The 23,883-nt window shown below is 47.9% G+C and overlaps 2 protein-coding genes across 11 annotated transcripts in view; one reads left to right on the top strand and one right to left on the bottom strand.

Annotated features, from left to right (window-relative positions):
* Positions 1-4,093, bottom strand: part of MAPKAP1 (MAPK associated protein 1) — a 79,982-nt gene extending 75,889 nt beyond the window's left edge. The window contains exon 1 of one of the 3 annotated variants that reach the window (XM_059864900.1): positions 4,003-4,093. The gene's annotated coding sequence lies outside the window, so the exon portion shown is untranslated. The remainder of the gene's footprint in view (positions 1-4,002) is intronic. The other 2 variants (XM_059864902.1, XM_059864899.1) reach the window with 2 other exon arrangements.
* A 2,162-nt stretch (positions 4,094-6,255) lies between these two features.
* PBX3 (PBX homeobox 3) overlaps positions 6,256-23,883 on the top strand; it is a 102,581-nt gene continuing 84,953 nt past the window's right edge. Inside the window, exons 1-3 of one of the 8 annotated variants that reach the window (XM_059864996.1) lie at positions 6,256-6,339; positions 6,801-7,389; positions 8,220-8,293. In XM_059864996.1, coding sequence (XP_059720979.1) covers positions 7,193-7,389; positions 8,220-8,293 — 271 coding nt within the window. In that variant the 5' untranslated portion in view covers positions 6,256-6,339; positions 6,801-7,192. Of the gene's footprint in view, positions 7,390-8,219; positions 8,294-23,883 lie in introns of all 8 variants that reach the window. The other 7 variants (XM_059864993.1, XM_059864994.1, XM_059864997.1 and 4 more) reach the window with 7 other exon arrangements.

The following is a 23,883-nucleotide window of genomic DNA, read 5'->3' as shown; positions in this document are numbered from 1 at the left end:
TTTGTTCATTTCCAGACCTGTAAATCAATCTGGCACTTGCTCTGTATTTTTGAACTGCTTGGAATTTGGCTATACTTCTGTTGTCACACTAATCAGGATGCAAATAACACCAATTCCAATATTTTAATTACTGAGCTTTAGGGGGGGGAGAAAATATTGGGGTATGTATGGGAAGTATTCACTCTTCTCTTTCCTGATCTTGTCAAATCTTTGTTTAATTGCAGACAAGTCGATTCTCTGCTAACCTGAGAAATCTTGCATCAAGATTTTAAGCAAATAAATAAGTATAAAAATGCAGAGATTATAAATTAGGGCAGACAAATCTGTATCTAGACTCGTGCCTGCAAAGAGCATTCTATCAATATAGCGAAATGCTAATCTCCTAATTAACAACCTAATTAGGTAATTATGGCTTTGCAGAGGGATGCCTAAATGAAATATGACAACATGGTCACCTCTTTATATGGCACCTGTGGGCCTTTTCAGCTGTCACAGCCGAGAGTGCAATATCAATTTGAACAGATGACAAAGTGTTGTCATTTTTCATTCAGATATTGTGCTGAGCGCTGGCTCCAGCGCTCCCAGCGCCGCTCTGCCCGGGCTCTGCTCGACTCAGAACGGCCAAACACCTCCTCATTTTTAATGCCTCTGACTGAGCTTGCTTTCTCCTGCTGTCTGCAGGACTCCCTGACACACAGCACAGCTGCAGTGCCACACTGGGATGAGCCACAACCCCGGAGCCCCCTGACCCAATTTCACAGCACATGTGGGAGAATCGCTGGGCAGAAAAAATAGCTGAGTTCATGACTGAGGCTTAATTGCTGCTGGCTTTAAAATAACAAAACAAAACCAGAGGGCCTTGTGAATAACACACAACATTCAATTCACTTTTATTCCTGCTGAACACTCTTTTCCACCGGAACAGCAGTCCCTGTCCAGAAGGTGAAGATGATGGACTTCTGCACAGAAAGCTGGGAAGGAACACTTTCAACAAAGGTGCTTTTCCATGGAACACTGTCTGTCCCTCATATGCCTAAAATGCTTTAAAGACAATTTGCTGAGCTTGAACATTCCTAAAGGCCATCAACCTGTTGGAGTGGGTCTGGAGGAGGCCGCAAAAATGATCAGAGGGATGGAGCACCTCTGCTATGAGGAAGGGCTGAGAGAGTGGGGATTGCTCAGTCTGGAAAAGAGAAGGCCCAGGAGCGACCTAAATGCAGCCTTCAGCACCTGAAGGGAGTCTACAGGAAAGAGGGAGAGACACCATACACAAGGGATGGAGGGACAGGACACAGGGAATGGCTTCCCACTGCCAGAGGGCAGGGATGGATGGGATATCAAACCACTCTGGGATTCTGTGATAAATAAAATATCTTCTTGTAGAGTGGAGAATGAAAGCATAGTGCCCAAATATCAGACTAGAGCTGCTATTTTCACAATTCTCAGCATGATATTCAAGAGTCTAAAAAACCTAAAAAATTTCATAAACATCAATTCAAGCTTCAATCTCTAAAATAACTGAACCAGGAAGCTTCACCATTTCACCTTTTTGCCTGTTTGCTGCTGAGAGAGATGCTACCCTGTTTGGGTTTTACACACACAGAGGTCCCCAGGCTGACAGGAGCCAGGACAGAGCCTGGGGACACGCTGCAGGTCCAGCCCAGGGGCTCACAGCACAGCCACTGCACAGCTCTGCAGCACCACGGAGGGTGGGCTGGCACTGCCAGGCACGGGGGTGCCTTAAACAGCAGCACCTGTCAAAACACACACTTTGGTCCTTGTCAGTTTCTTTAGGTTGTTGGCATTCCACTTTCGAGGGCATGTAAATATTTTTATTGCGTTAAAAACATGATCATAATCTTATTTTTTAAATACAGCAGCATGCACTCATGATGATCAGACCTACTTAAAAATGCCTGAGACCTTCAGCCCCTTTGGGACTTTATGTCAAATGAAACTGGACAGATTCTTCAACAAAAGATGAATCCCTGTTCCTCTGGCTTTTAATTTTGGGTCTGTCTCTTTCAAGAGCACACAAAACATATTCAAGGAGCTTTGTTTTGCTCTCAGAATAATGGATTTAGATACAGCACTTCTCAGGCAATAAGCAAACAAGGTAGGGATTGCCCTTGTGCTGTCTGGGATACAAAACTGAGCTGACAGACAGTGAACAACAAGGCACCACAGTTTGATGGAGCCTCTCAGCTCACACACACACAGAGTTAATATCAAAAACTTCACAGCCAGGAGTCTGTGTCAGAGGCACTAACAGAAACACCCTGGAGAACTTTGCTACAACCCCTGAGGCAGCCCCTCCCTGCACGGCGGGTCCCAGGTGTGGGACAGGGTCCCCAGGTGCGGGACAGGGTCCCCAGGTGCGGGACAGGGTCCCCAGGTGCGGGACAGGGTCCCCAGGTGCAGGGCAGGGTCCCCACCAGCACAAACATCCCCCAGGCTCTGCCCCCACAGCTCCAACCTGCCCCTTCCAGCCCCTGAACAGGAACAAATGAAGGCACCTGAGTGCCATCCCCATTTCTCAGCCAGTGTCATTTGGCCTCAGATGTCAGAAGGAATTTTGGATATCAGAAGGAATTTCCTCACACAAAGGGTTGTCCAGGTTGGAAGGGGCTGCCCTGGGAGGTGGTGGGATCACCAGCCCTGAGGTGCCCAGGGAATGACTGGACGAGGCACTCAGTGCTCTGGCCTGGCTGACAAGGTGGTGGTGAGTCCGAGGCTGGACTCGATGATCTCAGAGGTTTTTTCCAACCTCAGTGACTGTGTGATCTCCGAAAAGAGTGACCATATGGGAATGAGCTGTGACCCGTATGCTGCTCGTGCTGTGCCATTTGTTGCCATAACTGACCTTTCCAAACAGGTGTGAGCTTTTCATGCTCACAGCTTCGAATGGTCACGAAAATTTCGTGCTACAGAATGCATAACACAGATCCCTGTGTCCGGCTGCTTCACCGGCAGAGGCCTTCACTGATCCAAAGGAAACGCACAACAAGAATGTAGCTGTTACTTGTTATTTTAACATTGGTTATTTGTTATTTTAAATTTGTTACTTGTTGCAATTGGGTGAAAAATTTAACCAAGAGATGAGGAAAGGGTGTTACAACAAAGACCTGAAACAGGACTGATACAGAAATTGACTAAACTGGTTCTCCCTGCTTCAGTTATTTCTGTACAAGTCTATACGTACATGCTGATCTCAATTTATTTTTAATCTAACCCAAAAAAGTGTCCGTGAATGGAGCTGTTCTGAATTTGGAAAAGTAACCGAGAGAGTCTAATTCCCCGTCTTCCATCTACCTGATAATCCCCCGACGCCTAAAACCGTCTAGAACACACTCAGGATATCCAAGCTGGGCTCTGGCATCTCTGTTTAGTCAATTACCAAACTTCCACTAGCACAGAAATCAACTCACTGCTGCATGTCCCGGACACCTTTCCCGCTCCCTGCGGTGCTCTCACGGCACCGGCAGGCAGGTGCAGAGCCGAGAGCCCCGTCCAGAACGGCTTTTGGCTCTGATGCTGCCCAAAGCGCCCGCCGGGAGCAGCGGGGCGGGCAGAGCCCTCCGTGCGGCCGGCAGGAGCGGCCAGGGCACGGGCACAGGGGTGTGCGACAGGGACACATGTCACGGGATGGGGATGGAGTGACCGGCACCCGGCCGGAGCCCCCAGGCAGCCGCGTGCCTCCCGCTCCCCCGGGGCATCCCGGGGCTCCCCGCCGGTCCCCGCCGCTCCAGCCGCGCTCACCTGGCCCCCGCCACCCATCGCTGCCGGCCGCCCGCCTGACCCGCTCCGCCCGCCCCGCGCTGCGCTGCTCCCGCCCCGCCGCCGGCAGACGCGCCCAGGGAGCCCCGGCGCCCCCGAGCCGCGTCCCGGGCAGGCTGGCAGCCGCCGCCGCCGGTCACAGCATCCCGCGGAGGCCCGGAGGCCTGCGAGGGACTGACAGCGCGGGCAGCCCGGCCCCGACCGCCCTCCCCGCTCCGCACTTACCGGCGCCGCCGCCGCCGCTGCGGGGCCGCGCAGCCGCTTCCGGGTCCGGGTGCGGCGGAACGGGCGCGGGGCCGCGCGCGACCCGGAAGCGCCGCGGCCGCGGAAATGACGGCGCGGAACGGGCGGGGCGGCGGCACCGGCAGCGCGGGATGGCCGGGCCGGGCCGGGCCGGAGGCGGTGCGGCGGCACGGTAGCGGCTCGCGGGCTCCGGTGGGCACGGCTGCCCAGCCCCTGGTGCCCCGGGTCAGTACCGGGTCACCCGCGGCCGCACGGCGCTCCGCGGTGGCGCACGGCGACACACAGGAGGCTTTTCTCGCGGGGAGCGCAGCAGTTTTATTTCCAATTTCCAATAAAAGCACTGTGCCGTTTAAAGCGAAGCGCGCAGGTAGCGCTCGGTGTTCAACGCGGGGATGAGCCCCGCACACGGTCGCTGCTGCCGTGCCCCAGGCCGTGAGCAGCGTCCCTGGGGTACCCGGGGCTCGGGGCTGTCTCCGCACGGCTGCCTGGCCGAGCAGGGCTGCCCAGCCGCCACCGCGGCCTCCTGGAGCTGCAGGTGTTCCCAGCTGTTCCCAGGGCTCCTGTTCCTGGCTGTGTGTCCCTGTCACCTTTCCAGACTTGCTGGTGCAGGCTCCGCAGTTTCCTGTGGAAGTAAGGAGACTTGTTAATCCCTGAGGAGAGCCTAACGTGGCAGTCTCAGCAGCTGCACTCATCGAAAAGCAGCTGCCTGTGAGAGGGACAGTGGACAGCATGGCACAAGTGCCACCAAGGGCCTGTGAGGAGCAGGTAGCAGTGACTGGCAGTGCAGTGAGAGCAGGAGCTGGAGCTGCCCCAGCACAGGGCATCTCACAGGGAGTGCCGGGCTGCAGCTGGAAGAGCCCAGAGCTCTGGAGTGACTAGACTCAACCTCCTAAAACAGTACAAAAATCACCCAGAACAGCATCTTTCCGCTGATGTGGTGAGGCCCAGCAGGTCCCTGCAGGGGCCAGGGAGCCCTGTCCCATTTTCAAACGCATCAGTGAAATAATCAAAATAATATCAATTTTAAATGCCTTTGGGGTAGCGTTCTTAGTAAAAACTGGATGACCCTGAAAACTCACTGGCTCAAGACAGACAATGGTGGAATAATTAAGATGTTAGGCAATTGAAATGTGAATGAATTCACTAATTGCATGGGGGGACAGTGAAAGCGCAGATTTGTTGACCAGGAGCCATCTCCATCGGCACCAGCCACACGTGACCCTGGCCTGAAAGGGTCCCAGTGACATCCAGGGCCCAAGTGACGGTGTGGAATGCGATGCCAGCTGGGACTGGGGGAGCCGGGAGCTCTGCTTGGCCCATGCCAAGCCTGAGGCATGAGCCAGACCACCAGGAAGGTCAGAGGATGAGTTTGGGCATGGCTCCACTGAGATCGTCCATCGCAGACAGAGCACATTCAGCACATTAAGGATCGTTTAACTGCTGCTGTGGCTGTCCATTGCACCTAGAGCCGCCTTCCCTAAGAGGCCTCTATGGGGGCAGCTGTGTTAGACACCACCCAAAGTGTGAGCAAAACGGAGCAGGACTGAAGGAATTTGGAGTGAACAGGGCAGTCTGAGGAGGGACGGCAGCGATCTACAGGTCTCTCTTAAGAGAATGAACTTCTTGGTGCCTGTGCTTTATTCTCTCCCATTTCCGCGGTTCTGTGCAGATTTACAAAAAGATAATTTGCAATGACCGCCGGTAACGCACGGCCTGAGCCGTGGGCTGTGCCAAATGCTCCTGGTCTGTCCCGCAGCTCCTCCGCGGGGACACGGGCCTCGGCAGACCGGCCCGGGACCCTTCATCCTGCGCCGGGGGGGGGTCGGAGGCACCGGGCTCGGCCCGGTGGGACCGCGCGGGCCCGGCCCGCCGTCACCACAGCAACGGGGGCGGGGCCCGGCCGATCGCCCCGCCCACGCCACCGTTCGAATGGCCCAATCACAAGTTCCTCAGCCGGGGGCAGGGCCCGAGGTGGGACGGGCGGGTACAGCGCCACCCTGCCCGCGCTGATTGGTCGACGCCGCCGCCAGCTCTCGCCCCCCCCGCACAGCGATTGGTAGCCGCGCCCGTCGCTCCTGCACGAGACCGCCGCCTCCCCCCCGCCCCGGGAGCGCGGGAGCCGCTGGGCCCGGCGGGAGGGCCGCGCGCGCGGACCGGGGCGGGCGGGGCCCCGCGCCGGGCGGGGCGGGGCGGGGCGAGGGGACCGCCCGGCGGGGCGGGGCCGGGCCCGGGCGGGGCGGGGCCGGCGGGCGGGGCGGGGCCGGCGCTCCGCTCCCTCTCGCGCGCCGCTCGGCTCCTTCACAGGGTGACACGTCTGCGGTGAGTGAGTGGCGTTGGCAGCCTGTCAATCCCTCACCGGAGCGGCCATCAAACAACATAAAACACGCGCGGGCACCGGGCGCGGGGCTCATAAATTCCGGCGGGCCGATATTTTTGCACATTGCTTTGCAGAGAGTGTGTAATTAATTTTTTTACAGTTCTTTCCCCGTTATTTCCGCTCTTTTCTTTGCACAAGTTCAAACTTTTGATTGCTGCTGTCTCACCCCCGTGCACAGACTTGGGATCGTTTGTTATTTGGGGGGGAGGGCGATTAATTTTTTTTTTTCCCTCTGTGATTGTGTTTTCTTGGCTTTTTTATGTTGCAATTTGGGGGTGGGGGTGTTCGCTGGTTTGTTGTGGTTTTTGCTGTTTGCACCCTCCCAACTTCTGAAGGATTTGAAAGCGAGTTTTTTTGATTTTGTATTTAATTTTTTTTTTAATTTTGCCTTTTTGCAAAGAAGATTTTTGGACAAGTGGGGAAAGACATAAAAAGCAACAATAAAAATAAAAAAGGAAAAAAAAAAAGCTTTGGAGGAAGATTGTACCAGGAAAACCTCACAGAAATCTGCTCAGCTCATTTATCCGAGGCACCAATATGATGATGATGAAAGAAGATTGTAACTAAAGAAGAGAGTGATTTACTGCCCTGGGAAGGAGAAGAGAGTGGAATAAACAGCTGAGATCCGGTCAAAACACATATACTACATTTTTTTTTTGTTATTGTTTTGTTTGGCTTTTTTTTTTTTTCCCTTTTTTCGTGGTGTGTGTGCAGAGCGCGGTCAGGAGCGCGGCACTGGGACTGAGCGGGGCAGGCGCTGCCGTGACCGCCCGGAGCGCGGCCCGGCCCGGAGCCATGGACGATCAGTCCAGGATGCTGCAGACTCTGGCCGGCGTGAACCTGGCCGGGCACTCGGTGCAGGGGGGCATGGCCCTGCCGCCTCCCCACGGACACGAAGGGGCTGACGGCGACGGCAGGAAGCAGGACATCGGCGACATCCTCCATCAGATCATGACCATCACTGACCAAAGCCTGGATGAGGCACAAGCAAAGTTGGTTTCGTCTAATTAAACCTTGTCTTTTAAAAAAATTATTATTAATATTATTTTTTTTTAAATTATTTTTGGTGTGTGTGTGTGGTTTTTGTTTCTCTCCTTCCTGCTCCTCTGCAGAGACCCGGAGTCTCACAATTAAGAGCAACTTCTTGGGGCCGTAAGAGAAATTATCAGCAGCCAAGGCAGAGCCAAGTTGCTATTTAATGATTTCTTTCCTTAAAAAAAAAAAAAGATATGATAAATGTAGAAGTATGCGATGGTTCTGCCGTCACTGTGGTGCGGGAGGCTGTGGCTGGTCCCTGCCCGCTCCCGCTGGACACTGTCCGGTGGATACCGGCCTTTGCGCCGCCGTCCATCCGTCTGTCTGTCCGGCCATCCCTCAAAGTACAACTTTGCCTCTTTCTTTCTTTTCTTGTCTCAAAGTGGCAGCAGATGAATTATAAATCTGACCAGATATTGCTGCAGGAGAGGATGTGTGTGTGTGAATAAAACCCAAACCAAACCCTGGCTGTATTAAATCACAATAAATACAAAAACAATGTTAACTCTGTACACCTCCCCCCCCTCTCCCCAATCTCCTTAATAAATCAGTTCTAATATCGCAGGACGGGGACGAGGGGGGTGGTTTTTCCCCCTCGCTCGGGCGGTGTTTGCACAAAGATAATTCCGCATGAAGGCGAAGCGGGCTGAGGGAGGTTCCGGCCGGCCCTCGCTGCCCGCGGCCCCGGGACCCTCGGCCGGGGGGCGAGCGGCCCCAGCGCGGGGCTGGGGACGGCGCCATGTTGCTGGAGCCCGGCGCTAACCGCTTGTCCTGTGCTCTCTTGCAGGAAACACGCCCTGAACTGCCACAGGATGAAACCCGCCCTGTTCAGCGTCCTCTGCGAGATCAAGGAGAAAACAGGTACGGGCCGCCCGCGCCGCCGCCGCCGCAGCCATCTTAGCGCTCCCGCCTCGCGCCGCGCCGGGCCCGGCGCCCCTCACGCCGCCGGGGGCGGGGGCCGGGCCGGGCCGGGGGAGCCCCGCGGGGCCGGGGGCACCCGGCGGCTCCTGAGGCGGCGGGAGCGCCGTGAAGGGGCGCGGGGGTCCCCCCTGACGGCCCCCGCGGCCCCGGAGCGCCCGCGCTGCCGTGTTACCGTCAGACGGTGTGTGAAAGACGTGCCGGGGCGGTGTGACCGCGGGATTTAACCCCGGGACCGGACCGCGAGCTCTCTGAGGGGCGGGGGCGCCGAGCCGAAGCCGAGGCGGCCCCGCCATGGGCGCCCCGACCCCGCTCCTGTGCCCGGCGCTGCTCCGGCGCCTCCCGGGCGCTGGGTTTTTAAACGCCAAAATTCTCAAAAATCATCGCAAAAGTGCGGTTTTTTATTCGTCTGCATTAACGCGACAGGAGTAAACTCCGTGCTTTTCTTGTGGGCATTTTAGGAGATTTTTTGCAATTTTTTCACATCACTGAATTTATAGAATTTTTTGTTTGTTTGTTTAAAGAAGAAAATTTGCAAAGTATTCTGCTTTGTATTACAAGAACAAGGACATTTAGTGAAAATAATATTTAATGACAATAAGAACATTTAACAATAGTAAAAAACATTTAACAATAACAAAAACATTTATTATGACTGGATTTAAAAATGAATAGCCAATTATTCACATATAGCTTAAGCCATTGCCTGGCTTTTTAGCTCTATGTGATACTCAATAACATTCTGCTTAATTCCACACTGAAAAAATAAACCTGGACGAAAACAACCCAACGTGAAATCATTGCAAATCTGAGCCGTGGAGCCCGGAGTGAGCGGTTCTCTGTGAATTATGGTGCTTTATGTCCAAGGGTTTCTTTGCTACCGGGGATCCACTTCAGTTCCTGCTGACAGCTAAGCACTAGGGTATTGACTGTGTTGTGAATATTAAGATTGATTCTGCTTTATGTTGCATTATATTACCCGGGATAAGGGGAATGATCCCTCTCCCTTCCCACCTACCTACGTTCCACCTCGGCCGGCTCGAAACCCCTTTCCTTCGGCTTGTGTTTGTTTCCTGCCTTGCCCTAAACTTCTCTGCCCGTCCTGCTCCGGAGCCAGAGAGCAACCTGCCCTCGGTGTTAGACATTTGCAGGAGGCACATTTCAATTAAGGAGGCAGGCGTAGGTCCCGCGGTCACTTTATTTGCAGAGGGCTTAGCCTCAGTGTTTTGAAAGGCAAGTGTAGTCAGCCACATGTCAGAGGTGAGCTGCGAAGAAAGCCCGAGTCCTTTCAGCAGTGGGATTACTGGCACAGGGTGTTTGTGAGGCCGCCACCGTCTCGCACGAGAGGCTCTGTGGTCTAAAACCTTCCGGGGTGTTTCAGTGATAACTTGTAAGTTGGGATCCTGCATTTGTGCCGCAAGAAGTCGAGCAAGTTTTCGAGTTATCTCTCTTTTGTGAGATCGCTGAGAACCAACAAAGAGGGAAGGCGTCTGCCTGCCCAAAGGCGAGCTCCTGCCAGCCCTGCAGCACGGGAGGGACACGATTAATGCTCTGAGTGATTGATGGAGATGGATCCACACCTCCACCAAAAACTCTTCCTGGAAAAGGACCTTCACCCAGGGTCTCTCAGTTGAGGTGAAATGTCTGTGCAAGCTTTACTTAGTGTGCTAAAGCAAACAAAACGTGAAAATAAATTGTAGCCTGTTTTCTGGAAGCTATTCTCCGAGGGAATGGCTCAAACAATTCTAAACTGGAAGCTTGAGGAAGGGTCTGAGATGCAGTTAAAGCGGAGGTGTCCCCCTCTCGCCTAGGACTCTGCATTGTCTGTGGTCCGACAATCACCAGGTGCTTAAACCTGCCTCCCATGGGGTCATGTGCTGGCGTTTAATTCTTCCTGATCAGAACCAAAGTTTACCTGGGTGTGGGAAGTGCAGTGATGGCTTCATCACTGTCTTCCTCCAGAGGTGAGGAAGTCATGTCTGTTCAGAAACAAGTAATCTGATTTTTATATTGAATTATGTATTTATTTGCATTTTAGTAGTTTGTAGTACAGTCAGCGAGGACTTTGTGAGACTGGATGGGAGAGAGCACAAGGAGGAATCCTCAGTTTGCATGGAGCCACTCTGTCACTTCCCAGCAAGGGTTAATGGATGCATCTCATTTCTGAAAGCCTCACGCAGGGTCAGGAGCTGAAGATTTTTATTTTTTCTCCCTGTGAGGTATTTACCATGTACAAAGCAAATCACTGAGTTACTGAATTTAGCCTGACATTTCTTTTTTAACATTTTAACATTTTCAAAAGTGCTGCATAATACATTTAAGTGCTTTACAGCTATTAATAGCTGTGTGTATTCTGAGAGGCAACCACAAGGTAGCACGGTGTTCATAAAGAAACTGCCACCTCTGGCTTTAATTAGTTCAAAGAAAAATTATACCAGAGTTCTTCTGAAGCCCCTCCAATAAACAGGAAGATAAGGGAGTGAGGAGCCGGTGGCTCCCTTTGGCTGGGCCTTGCCCACTCTCTGAGGTGTCACTGGGCAAACGCTCACATCTGTTGCATACCTGTGTCACACTCCCTTCCTCATGTCCTGCCAGAAGGAATCAAAAACTCATTTGCGCCATTGTTTGTTTTTTTAAATAGCTCTTTTTTACTGAGTAAAACGCCTACAGAATGGTGGTTTTATTAAGCTTCCTCCAGGATGTTGCTCGGCCTGGGGTCTTGGTTATTCTTATGGAGAAAGAAGTTAAAAATATATTAATTCTCGTAGTCTTAAAATGTCTTAGAGAATTGCAATTATTTCCCAATGGAGCAACATATTATTAGGTCCTGGATTGTGCCGATAGATAATTTGGGTTTTTGTCTTTAAAAGTAATTTGTAGAGACAGGATCACACACTTACAAAAATGTCTGAATTCATGTGCATAACGGTGCACACATCTGCAGTTATTTATTTATTTATTTATTTATTTATTTATTTCCCCAAGTCCAGCAGCAACAATGATAGCTGCCAACCAACCCCGAATTTACTGTCACCACCACCCCTAAATAGCATTCATTTCCTAGTAAAGCCTAATGGCATACATGATGGTTTGCCAGATTTGTGGCCTTTGTGAGGCTTATAAGCAGGACTGACTTGGGAAGATCATAAAACTTAATGAACTTCTCGACTGCAGGAGGTGTCCGCAGGGGAAGCGAAAGGCCTGCTCGGCTGCTCGGGCTGCTGCAACTATTTTTTATGTCTAAAGAGAGAGGATGAAAATGTTCATTAAGAACGTTCTCTCCTTGTGTAGATTTTTTGGTGTTAAAGAATGAATAAAAAAGCTCTGAAAATCAGACAAACCGCATGTTAGCCACGGGGTTAATTCCTGGCCGTTCCCGTGTAAGTTGCCTTTATTTTTATTGCTACAACTGTAAATAGCCGTGCGCTGCCGTCCCTGTGATTAAAGGGCTGCATCGGGCCCGCCCGGCTGCAGAGCTCCTTATTGATGACCTGGCCCTGGTGCTCAGGAACGCCCCTTGTCAATATGCTGCAGAGCCGGGAACCCGCGGCCAGGGGACTCCTTGGAGCAGCCTGCCGTGCGTGGCTCTGGCAGAGTTGGGAAATGTTAACCCCTGTCGGCACCGTGGGGCTGGAAAAGCCAGTCGCAGCGCTCTGCCCTTGCACTGCACAAATTGCAACTTTTCAGCGAAGGTGTAGTGCGAAGAACTCGCAGTAATACCCTGTAACCCTGCCGGAGCATGAGAGGACTCAGATGGAACAATGAAAGGGCACCGATAGCATACATATATGTATGTGTGTGTGTGGGAGCGTGTGTGTGCATTTCGGCTATTTTCTAAATATCAGCTGTGATGTTATTGTTGCTTACTTTAGCTCTTTAAAATATTTATCTGCAGTCCTGTTTGGTTTTTTTTCGAGCGGCTAAATACGTATTTTGTTTTTCCCTGACTACCTGAAGAAGACAGTGCTGGACGTTAATGTGCATCCAGCTCACCTTAAATTGTTTAGCTTTTGCTTCCATCTCATGCTTCAGTACCAAGGTTTGCCACCGACCCAGTGGTTGTACTTCTGAATGTATTTTTTTAATTGCCAGCAGATGTATTACAAATGGTGCCGTGCAGCAGAACGCTTGGTCGTTTGCACTGTCCTTATGGCAATGACATTGCTTTTCTTCATAAATGTCCTACTAGGAAAAAATAAATTGAATAAAATGTCTTGGTTGTCATTTGGTCATCTGTTTCCAACACATTCATTATCAGCAGCCTGGTTCTGTGGTGGATTTCTACCAGGGCACTTCTCTAGTTGAGAAAATGGCGATTTGGTGATTATGGGCACTAGAGAAATTTGTGGTATTTTGTCTCTCAGAACCTGAGACTGCACCTTACCTTCAGCACTTCCCATTGCTGGTGCTCCTTGTTGCATTTAAATATCCATCTTCACCTTGAGTACTGAGATTAGTGGTTCCAGAGATTTTTTTTTTCCCCTCTACAGGGGATAAATTTGGCCCTACTTGTCAATACTAATTTAGCCAGGAGCAGGGATTTATTTTATTTATTTTATTTTATAGCTGTCTTTCATGTTCTTCCATTTATTTTTGAATTCTACACATTTGCTTGCTTATCTGAAAATACCAAATTATAGCAGTTACCGTGTGGTGTATTTTAGGATGCTTGTTGTAAGTTAAGGAATTTTTGCATTCAGAGATAAATTATTATCATGGCACGTAGGGAATGCAAAACAGTCTTTTTTTTTTTTAATACAGGATTTAACACATTTATCAAGCTATGTTCCTGCAGCTTTCAATGGTAAAGTTGTATGATATGGATATTATGCTGTCTTTTTTCAATTTAAACATTGATTTGTGTGAAGCATTAATATAATGATATTTGCAGCCTAGCGTAGACAAATATAAGCAGAATTAGACACTCTAAATTGTTACAAATGCAAGGCAATATTTAAATCCGAATGAAGGCTATATTAATAATTGGGGAGCGGAGCGCGTGGCGGTCCGGGTTGGACGTGCCCTCAGATTTGGGCTGTTTTCCATTCCTTGCCCATGGTGCCCATGACGGCCGGGTGAATATTTTTCCGGCGGCAGGAGTGGATGCGGCTCCGCGCGGGCGAGCCCAAGGCAGCGGAGCCCCGAGCGGAGCTGCGCGCCCCGCGCCGCGCCGAGCCCGAGCTGCCGGAGCGCCGCGACTGACACCCTGAGAGCAATGCTTTGTTTGTTTGCTCAGCAGTCATGTTTAATGCTCTTCGCTTATCAAGGTGATCAGCATGGTTCAGATAACACATGCCTGACACCGCCTGCCTTTTCTCACCAGCGTGTTGACCTTTTGTCACGTTTGCTTTTCTCTGGTAGGCAATTCCTGGCTTTAAGTGTGAATGGAGTAAATAATTCACATCAATATTTAATATAAATTATTAAAGTTTCTGTCAGCTCTTACAGTTCATGCTTTTATAGAGTTGGAGTAGTTCATCAGCCAAACAGATGAATTGTGCAGCTCAGCTGGACATTAGAGCTCCTCCATCGTGCTGCCGGGACTGAGGGAGGAAGCAGGGAATTAAATAGGAAAGGTAATGCAGCCTGCTCCTTCAACACCGTGTTTTTCAGTAATGCACATTCTTTAGGAAGCCTCGAAGCGCCAGATAAATATCCGGCATAATTTATTTTGTAATTACTGTACTTTTTTTTCCCCTTCGTGTTGCAAACAGAAATGCAGAAACCCCACTGCCCCCCGGCATTTTCCTCTACTCTTTGTTATTGGCCTTCCTTAGGTGCTCCAGGCCCTTCCTGGGCTTAGGGTGGGAGTACTGGTGTTGGGAGGTAGGGTTTGGGTGTTTGTTTTTTTTTTCCCCTCAGTGGTCTATTTCTATTTTTAAAGACTGCTGCAGAGCCCTAAGGTGATGAAGTTTCAGGGGTTTTTAGACCTTGTTTATAAATTACAATTTATATTTTGCAAAGTGACCTGTGATTGAATGTAGATTCTGAAAACATTTTTTAAAGGAGAAAAGCGCTGATCTCTGATTTTAACAGCTTGAATGTGTTTATTGCATCAGGAATTGAATAAAAATAGCATGTTTTGCATAAAAGCATATAGTAAAAATCATTATGCACTTACTTTAATTTTATGCTCTTTTAGGTGTTTCAGTTCTTTTGTTAATGATCAGTTCAATGCGTGTTGCACAGTCACAGGGACTGCAACAATGTGAATCACTGCATATCCCATGTAATACAAATCCATCACCTGGAAGGGAGGTGGGTTTGCATCATGTGTTTACAGGTCAAACCCTTTTGCTATACTTCAGTCATGCATCAACATTTAAAGCCAATCTCTCATTCCTCATTGTCCAGCAGGTGGCTTTGTCATAGATTATTTAATTTTTAATCATTTATTGTAAGTGGGAAAGGTTATTTAATAATATTATCCTGACGACATTTTTTAAAAGAACAACAGTTTTCCAGTATGTCCTGTGGTGTATGACGGGGTCAATGGAAGCATCTAGAGAGCTTCAAGTACACAATCTAAATTAAGATTCTAAACAGGCATTACAGATGCTGGTAACTTTGGCAATTATCATTTTGTTTGGTGAACAGTAGTAAAACAGTGTGCGGTAAAAGTGTTTAGAGAGAGAGGATAAATAAATTGAACAGTTTTGCAATGCAAAGTGGTTTGTGGTGTTTTTGAGGATTTCTTGGCTCTTGCTTAACTGCTATTGTGAAGCCTGGAGCAGATTTTCCCATTGCTAATGCCCTAGAAGTATTAATTCACTTTGATATGCTAATTAGAGGGCATTATGCAAGAAATGAGATTAAGTGGCAGCATGAAGCCATTTGCCTGTCAGTAAATTGAGAGCTTTAGCATCAGGAGGAGCTTTGTTTTTTCTGAGTTTCTCTTGGTTTTGCATATAAATAAAATTGATTGAAAGGTCTAGAGAAGCTTCTAGAACATTGGTGGTTCTTTTTCTCCTTCTATGATTATTTAAACTTCATGTTAAAGCCTTTCTCTGAATATTAATTGATCTAATGGGAGATACTGAACATGAAGAATTTCATTGTATTCTCAGTTACTGTATCTTAACAAAAGGAAAGTATTAGAATTCTTTGTGTCATCTGATTTTTGTGGGATTATTTTAGATATATCTTACAGCTTTGTATTCTAATGTCTCTGCCTGCTCACAGCTGCTGTGCTGAGAGCTGTACCTGTGTGGAGGTGGTTTTGCCCGTTCTGCTGTTTTGGGGATTGGTGTGAGGGCCCAGCTTGCTGAAGGCACATGGAAGGCTCGGATTCCTGGCCAATAGGGCTGTGGACATTTGTCACCCCCACTCACCCACGGCTTTCCCACCATTTCTGATGCAAATCACACATGTATTTTCCTTCCTTTAGGAAAGAAGGGGTTGTAATATTGACCATAGATTTTATTCAACTGTCAGAAATTGTGTTAAAGTAACATTAAGGGATTGACTTACAGCCATAAGAGTGAGGGAATTTAGAGTTAATAGTTAAACTCTGCCCTTAACTCAACTCATTGAACCTATTTATTAGAGCATATATGATACATAAGATCACTGTGCTGAGACCTCTGCTGTAGCAAGATGCTCCAGGATGGCTCAAAGATGAGATGTTCTGATCAATTTCTCCTTTGTTTTTTGAGGATTGGAGTTTGGGTGTGCGTGTATATGTGTGGTTTTCATTCAGCCTCTGAGTTGCTTTACTACAGTGTTGTGATTAGTTTTGGTTTTGCAACACTGTTTTTTAAAAAATCAGAGAGGTAATTCTGGAAACGGAACAAAAATTTAGCAAAAAATAAACCCAAAGCAAACCTAACCCGAGCCTCTCTAGTCCTCTTTGCCTGAGTGCAGCAGAGTGGCTGTTTGAGTGCCCATCTCCTCCACAGATCATTGTCGCAAAGTCAATCAGGGGAGCAGTGCTGGAGTGACAGTGCTTGTTATGAGCCCCAATAGTTATTTAAAAGAAAGGAAAAAGGATAAAAAAATGGCCCAGAGCTGCGTGCGGGGGCTGTTCATGCTGGATGCACATGCTCTCCCTGATCCTGGCAGCTGAAGTCTATCACTGTTGGGAAATTTTTAACACGAACCACATGAGACACAAAGCACGGCGCTGTCCCCGGAGCCACGGGGCTTTTCAGCCGGCGCAGGACGAGTGGCACGTGCGCTGCGGGTCCCTGCCCGCCGTGCCCGCCCTCGGCGCCCGCCCGCCCTGCTCGCCCCAACAAAGGGCCCCAGCGCCGTTCTCACGGGAAGCACGACGTCCCTGGTCGCCCACAGCTCCCCAGAGCTTGGCCCAAAGAATCCCATCAGGAATGTATAATCCAAAACTTTAGTTGTCATAGTGAACCTTTTTGATACTGGAAGGAACAAAACATCGCCCGACACTGCAAAGTCAGTTCTCACAGGCAGCAAAAGGAAGCGTTGCTGGGCTCCAGCTGCTCACTTTGGGTTTCAGATTGTTGAACAAAAGAACTAAGTAATGAAAATGTTCTGAAGCCGACCTTAACTTTACCAGTAGACCCCTGATGGCGTTGTTTCAGGAGAAGATGGTGCTGGAGAGGAAATCCTGGCACTGCTGGTTTGAGTCCTGGTGTGCTGTTGACAGGGGAAGAAACCTTCTTCCCTTTGAGGGAGGAGCGATGTGGTGACCTTGGTGGGGCAGACCCCGAGCTTGGCCACTGCCTCATGGAACTGAATGCAAGAGCTTCTTTCTCTCACCTCTAAAATGGGAATGCTATCCATCTGATTTTTTGTGAAGGTTCTGTTGACTTGATGCTGTGTGTTAAAAAGGAATATTTTTATCAAGTGTTGGGTTTAATTAAAATTGTTATGTCAGAGGTAAACTTACAGAATCCGCTTCATTCCACTTTGGCCGCAGATGAGTCGTACCTCCTGGAGATGAAGAAATTAAGCTTTCCTTAGACTTCTTCTTTTCTTGGCTTTAATCAGGAATGGTGTTTTACTCCATGGTTAGACCTCTGCTTAAAGGATATCAGGGTTTTGTGCCTTGGTAGTTGGCTTGCTCAGTACAGAAGGAGAAGGTTTGCTCCCATCGCTGGGGATCGGTGCTCTCCTTGCACAGTAGCTGTTCAAGGCAGGCTGGCACACTCAGAAGGCTGTGCCAGACACACTTTCTTATATTTGTTGATTAAAGAAGGAAGCATGCTTTTAGCGAGGTTTGTAATTACAGAACACCCAAATGTTTGCTTATTTTCTTTCATGTGAGATCCTGGTAGCGTGATTGACTGTCACTAGTAAGAACAAGTTACAGTAGATTGTGCAATGATTCTTATTTGACTTCAAGGATGTATTTATTACCATTTTTGTGCAAATTATACTAACATGAAAAGTTGTGGAAATGATTGTGCACTAGATAAGGTGATACATTACAGGAGTGGTTGGGTTTATGGAGCTTTATGCCGAGGTTTTCTCAGAAATTATAGCACAGTCCTGTCACTATAAAACCTGGAGATACACTTGGTAATAACATGCAGTGGAGGGATTTTTAGGATTTCACTTGTTATTCAAATAGAGAAGGAACTATCAGCTTTTCTACCTCGTATTTCTTTCTCGTGTTGCACTGGGTGAAGAGGGGAAAGGAAGCCTGAGGACGGCAGAGTGGGCGCTGGCGTGTGGGCACCACAGCCCTGCCCGATACCTCCAGTGCCACAGGGCTGGGGAGGTTTTGGCACTGGTGGGGCTCTCTGGGTACCCAGCACTGGTGTGGGACGCTGGGTGAGATTTGCCCTCCAAAGGCAGCTGAGGATTTTTTTTGTGAATTATTTCTTGCTTCCCCTCCACTTGTTAGGGCAGTGACGTGATATCAATATGGAGCTTGGGAACTTATTGACTTGTTGGTTCTTGACCTTTTGACTGTGACCAAGTATAGAAATTGAATGTCTGAAAATTAAATGATAGACTCTTTATACATAAATTCTTGGATGTCAGTGTATTACATGAACTAATTTCGGTTTACCTAAATTTATAGTGTTTTGTGTTCAATAAAGGAAATATTTCTTCCTTTCAATATACCCAGCATCTAATAATATTGTAGTTGCTAACACTAAACAAATCCATTTCCTTTTACTGACTGATTATCATAACAGCTGCTCTTTAATCACCGAGATTGTTATGTAACTTTTAAATCTCTAATATTCTGGAGAGGTGCAAGTGACATCATCTTGCTGTGTAGTGGCGTGATGTCATCGGTGCTGAACCACTCGGCTGTGTGTTGTGGGGCTCCAGACTCAAGTTCTTATTTAGTTTAGTCGTATTTAATGGGCTGGGAGCACTTGCTGAGTGAACTGCCTGTTTGAAAGGAGACCCAAAATCGCAGAGTCCACGTCCCGTTTTCCATGAAACAGAAAACAGACATTTGTTTTCCCACCCTAAAACTGTGGCACGGCGGGGCCTGATGGAAATGCCGTGCACCGGCTCCTGTCCCATGGAATTAGCTGATTGCTCCGCGGGCAGGGCTTTGTGGCCGGGAGCGAGCCTCGGGCCTCCAAAGCGGGGTGACGGAGCTGGCGATATTGTTCTCTCCGAGTGCCGCAATAAGGCTGTGGTCAGCACTAATGTAAATATTTGTACAACAACCATGTTCTACAGCCTCCAATTTAATGGTAAAAATCTGCCCTGAACGCCTGGGTAAATATATGCTGAGAACAGACGCCCATTCACTGGAGAAACAATTGACTTTAGGTTCTTTGTTGTTAAAGTGGCCCCCAGTGATGGGCTGCGGGGAGGCGATAGCGGCGCGGGCGCCGTCGGGCCGGCGGCTCCGGGGCAGTGCCCGGCGCGGGGAGCCCGCACCGCCCCGCGCCGCGCCGGCACGGCTGCGGCAACTTGTCAATGGAAGAAAAAGAACTGTAATCGCACATTTACATATGCTCCTAATTGTTGATTTGGGGATTTTCTATGAATATGGCTTCACAAAACAGATGCTGTTTAAGAAAAGGGGGAACATAATTTTGTGGGCAATGAATTAAGTGTTTTTGTGGCCCTCTCATCCGTAGCTAGGAGCAGTTTGTGGACCGCGTCTGTGAACGCCGCTCATAATTGTTTTTCACACATAAGTTATGCAAATGAGCTTTTATGGCAACTGGCATAACAATTAGCATCCTCCAGCAATATTTTAGCAGGTTAATTGCAAAATTTCTAAATTGTACATCTGACTTGTTAATTAGGCATGACAGAGGTGGTAAAATAGTTATCTTCAGGCAGTGGCAGCCAGGAGCTGCTTGAAATGCAAAGAGCAAGGATTGATTGGATTTGAGGGTTACAATTGTGGGAGCACTGCTGTTGTCAAGTGCCGCTGAGCAGCTCTGCTCCATCGGCTGCCTCAGAGCAAGAACCACGTCGGTGCTGAGAGGATCCTGCCAGTTACAAATCTGCTTTATTTAACTCTGAAATTCTCCAAATCCCGGCTGTGGGAAGCGCCCAGCTCCTGCCTATTCCTCCGCCTTAGGCCCACGGCAAGGGGAATCCATGGACCTGAAGTTGCAATTTTGATTTTATTTACAAATAGGCCCGAAAGTTCAGCTGCTGGCACAGATCAGCAAACACTTCTGGTTTTCAGCCCCAGTAAAAATGCCATTGCTCTCCCCACCATGTGCTGAGAATTCTGCTTCCTTTAAAATGCAACCTTTGCTGCCTGGTATTTTCAGAGGGTGTTGGTTGCATTTTACAAGCTTTACTTCCTCAGTTTATTTCTCTTAAATCTTTGCTTTCATATATCTTTGTGTGTCTTACAATATTAATCATATTAAAATAGAAAGACCCATGCCATTTGCAATAACCCGTTTTTAGGCTCTCGGAGGTATGTCCGGATGATTTAAACAAGATTGGAACACGTAAGTCTTCATCCTGGGAGCGTGTTCCAAACATCCCCCACCGCTGTCTGGAGCAGATAACAGTGTGCTCAGCAGAGGTGCAGCCTCTGGAGTCACACCAGCACAATTGGCCAGCACAGGATCTTCTAAATACATTTTACTGGCTTTCACTGCTGATTTTGATATAAAATGCAGATTTCTGAGCTGGTTTAATATTTAATAAGTTAAAGGGTGATAACAAACAGAAAAAAAAATGCCACTGAACAAGTACCTCTGGGAGCCAGAGCAGTCGGCGGCGCGCTGTGAGCTGTGTGTGGCTGTGCCATTTGTCTGGGCTTTGCTGGGGCACTCAGTGTTTTGTGGCTTAAATAAAGTCAATCACATTTGAGTACCTGTGTCGTACCTGTAAGCAAAGAGAAAATCAGCACAAACACGTGTGGAATTTCATGTCCTCTGTTTTCTCTATATGCATTCTCTTGATTTAACCACATGGTTTTTAAAATTGGGATGTTATATTTTCATTTAAAAAGTAAATGTTCCTGCATGCATAACTGTTCTAATATTTTACATTTTCTTGTGACATGTGTATATGGAGTAAGTGCCATTTATGATATGTTGTCATCAATAATTTTGTCACAGAGAATAAAAGCCTTTAAACTCATCCACCCACTGGAACGTTTTATCATATTTATTTTAAGAGATATGAAATTAGCAGAACAATTGAACTCTTTGTATATGGGAGATGCAAATGTAACTGAATATTTACCTTTAATGAAGGGCAGCATAAATATCTCAGTATCAATAAATTATACGCAGTAGCAGAATATTCCATAGGCAACTAATAAATAGTTCTTTTTTACCCGGGATTCACAAACTGCATTGTCCTTTAGGACAGTTGAATTTACAGTACACAGTGAAATTAAATGACAGTTAACTTTTGGAAAGGATCCATCATAACTGGAAAATGCTGGGGTTTGACTAGACCTAAACCACGCTTCCAAACCATTGCGTTCCCTGATTAAATGCTCACTTGCACAATTTAGGAAGAGTTTACTACAGTGGTGCCTCAGTAGATAATATTTGGAATGAAGTAACCATTTTAATGAGGTTCATCGAGAGATTTCATCAGGGAACGTTTCAGGTGTGTTATGGCTTTTGTCTTGTCACGACGTGCGTCTTGGTACCGTCAGAGGAGTTCCAGAGCAGCTCTCTCCTCGTTTGAGACAATAAGGAATTCTGTAGAAGGGGTGAGCAGGGAAAGGCAGGACCCGCCGCATTGTGCTCCGCGTTTGAGCAAGCCGGTGAGTAAATACACCCCGTGGCTTAAATGTACATCACATTTTAACTGTCCTAATATTGATCATCCTATGGAGGAATGCAATGGAAGCCCACTGGTTATTAGTGTAACGAGGGTCAGAGGCAGAGCTGGGCACAAAGCAAGTGCTCTCATGGTAATGATGCTGCTATTTATAGATCCCCATTTCATTAGTTGCAGAGTTTCAGGGAAGAGATTTTCTCTAGGGGAAATGGATACTTGAAGTTCATTTTCTTCCTGATGCACATTAAGGCAGAAACGTGAACAACCTTCAGGATAGGACACAGGGATGCAGGTTCCGTGTGGCCGCTTTCCCGGTGCCGTGTGCGGTGCCGCCGTGCCAGCGCCAAGCCGGCCGCCTTCCCGAGTGCCCGTGCCACGAGAGCCTTCTTCCCCCTGGAGGAATTCTGCTTCTGCAGGGTGCCAGACCAGTACACTGAGCACTATTGCACTGCATTGCTTTATAAAACTAACACATCTGGATCACCTGACTTGGAGCAGCCTCGCTACAGCTGGCACGCACCGGAGTGGATTTACTCACAGCACCTACCAACTGCAGCCACAGTTAATCAAAACATGGCTGGGGCTTCTGATGCTTACTCATAAACACAGAAATTTCTTGGAGTACCTGAAAACTCAATTGCTTAACCACACTTACTTTCCTCCTGCGAAATCCAGATAATCAAAACTCCCTTTAATTTTTGTGTGCCTTTATTTCTAGAGTTTTCCTTCTTGGAATTCTTGATATCTTGATTTTTTTTTTTCCCTTTAAGAGAATATTTACTTAGTTAGTATTCACTTAATTAGAACTGACTGTTTAATGTTTTCTGGGAGGGTATTTATGGTATTTTCTTTGCCATATTTGCATTCCAGAAATTAAGTCCCCATGCCATTATTCGGCAAGCCTTTCATACATTAGAATGATGAATTGAAAGCAGAAATGGGAAAAAGACTGCAATGCAATGAAAATTTAATCAGCGTCTTCTGCTGCTTTAATAAGGCAAATAATTCTTATTGGCCGCTGTGTTAAGGTTTCTAATATTTAATTCATAACAAACCTTGCATTATTCTGCAGCAGCATCGACAGCTCCACTTTGCTGCCTGCCAACAGGCAACCATAAAAACTTAAAAGCAGATGTAAATGTCTGAAAGAAGGAGAATGATTGGGTCTAAAGCGGTCAGAAAAAATCAACACTATTGCCAGAGAGTTTGATAAATCCTTACATACACTTTAGCAAGGTACAAATGGTATTAATTAAACTCATCATCGTGTTGATTTTAAGGCTTTGAGGTACCTTTATTGAAATGTGAGATTTTTTTAGTTCCTGGAGACTCCCAAATGAAATGGGATGCCAGGCTGGCAATGGAGGGTGCTGGACAGCTGGAACAATGTTATAAATCAGGCAGATTCAGTTAATTTTCATATTTAGGGTATTTGTTACATATCAAGGGTAAAATCACTGTAATTTGTGTTATGTGTACGTGTAGTGCTGGAATGAAGCAAAGGAACAGGAGCTCGTGCCCCTGCTCCCGTTTTGGCTCTGTCAGCCCAGCAGTGAGAGTCGTGGGTCACAGAAGGCGGCGTGGCACAGCCCGGGCTGGATTTTGGGAGTGCCACTGCTGCCCGCGCAGGTGGGGCGCGGTGCCCGCGCTCCGAGCGGGAGCTGTGGCACCCGGCCAGGCCTGGGTGCGCGCTCTTGTTACCGCCAAGGGCTGCGCCTGTTCTCATTTCTTCTTGAAATGGCTTAATTGGTGTCAGCACCCCAGGGATAAAGGCCTCCAACACTGAAATCCACACGATTCACCCTGTCTCTGCTCAGTGTAGGGAAACTGGTAACAACTGGTGGTGAATGAGGAGTGAACGGTGCTGTAACAATACTCGATGATGTTTGGGATGACAGAAATTAATACGCACTTGCTTGAAGAAAGCAATGATTAATGGCAGCGAGCAAGGGAATGCTGTCCCTCCTTTAACTCCACTTTGATGGGGATTGAAAAGCAAAAGGCTGTTTTCATTCTCTCGCACAAGCAGAGGTCATCCAGAGTACATTACAGCAATTTTTTCTCTCTGTTTTTTATTTCATAAATATTATGATAAGCACAGATTAGATAGATTTCTTCATGGCGGCTTAAAAGGATATTTTGTCTGTTTGCTGTTCGTGCTCAATGAAGAAATCAAATTTCTTCTGTTTACGTGTGAGATCGTTATATTCAGTGGAATAATTAGTACAATTAAGAATTTCAAAAGCTCACCATTGTGTTAGTTTTTCTGAGGTTTTGCAGTTGGAATTTCATGGTCTCCATTTCCAAAGTGCTGAGAGGTCAGAACAAGGCGAGGATTGTTGCCGAGGAAAGAAAAAAAAAGGTTAAAAATC

The sequence above is a fragment of the Haemorhous mexicanus genome, chromosome 21 (assembly GCF_027477595.1).
Source record: "Haemorhous mexicanus isolate bHaeMex1 chromosome 21, bHaeMex1.pri, whole genome shotgun sequence".
Taxonomy (NCBI): Eukaryota; Metazoa; Chordata; class Aves; order Passeriformes; family Fringillidae; genus Haemorhous; species Haemorhous mexicanus.
The sequence above is the reverse complement of the archived record's forward strand: the minus strand, read 5'-3'. Positions and strand labels throughout refer to the sequence as shown.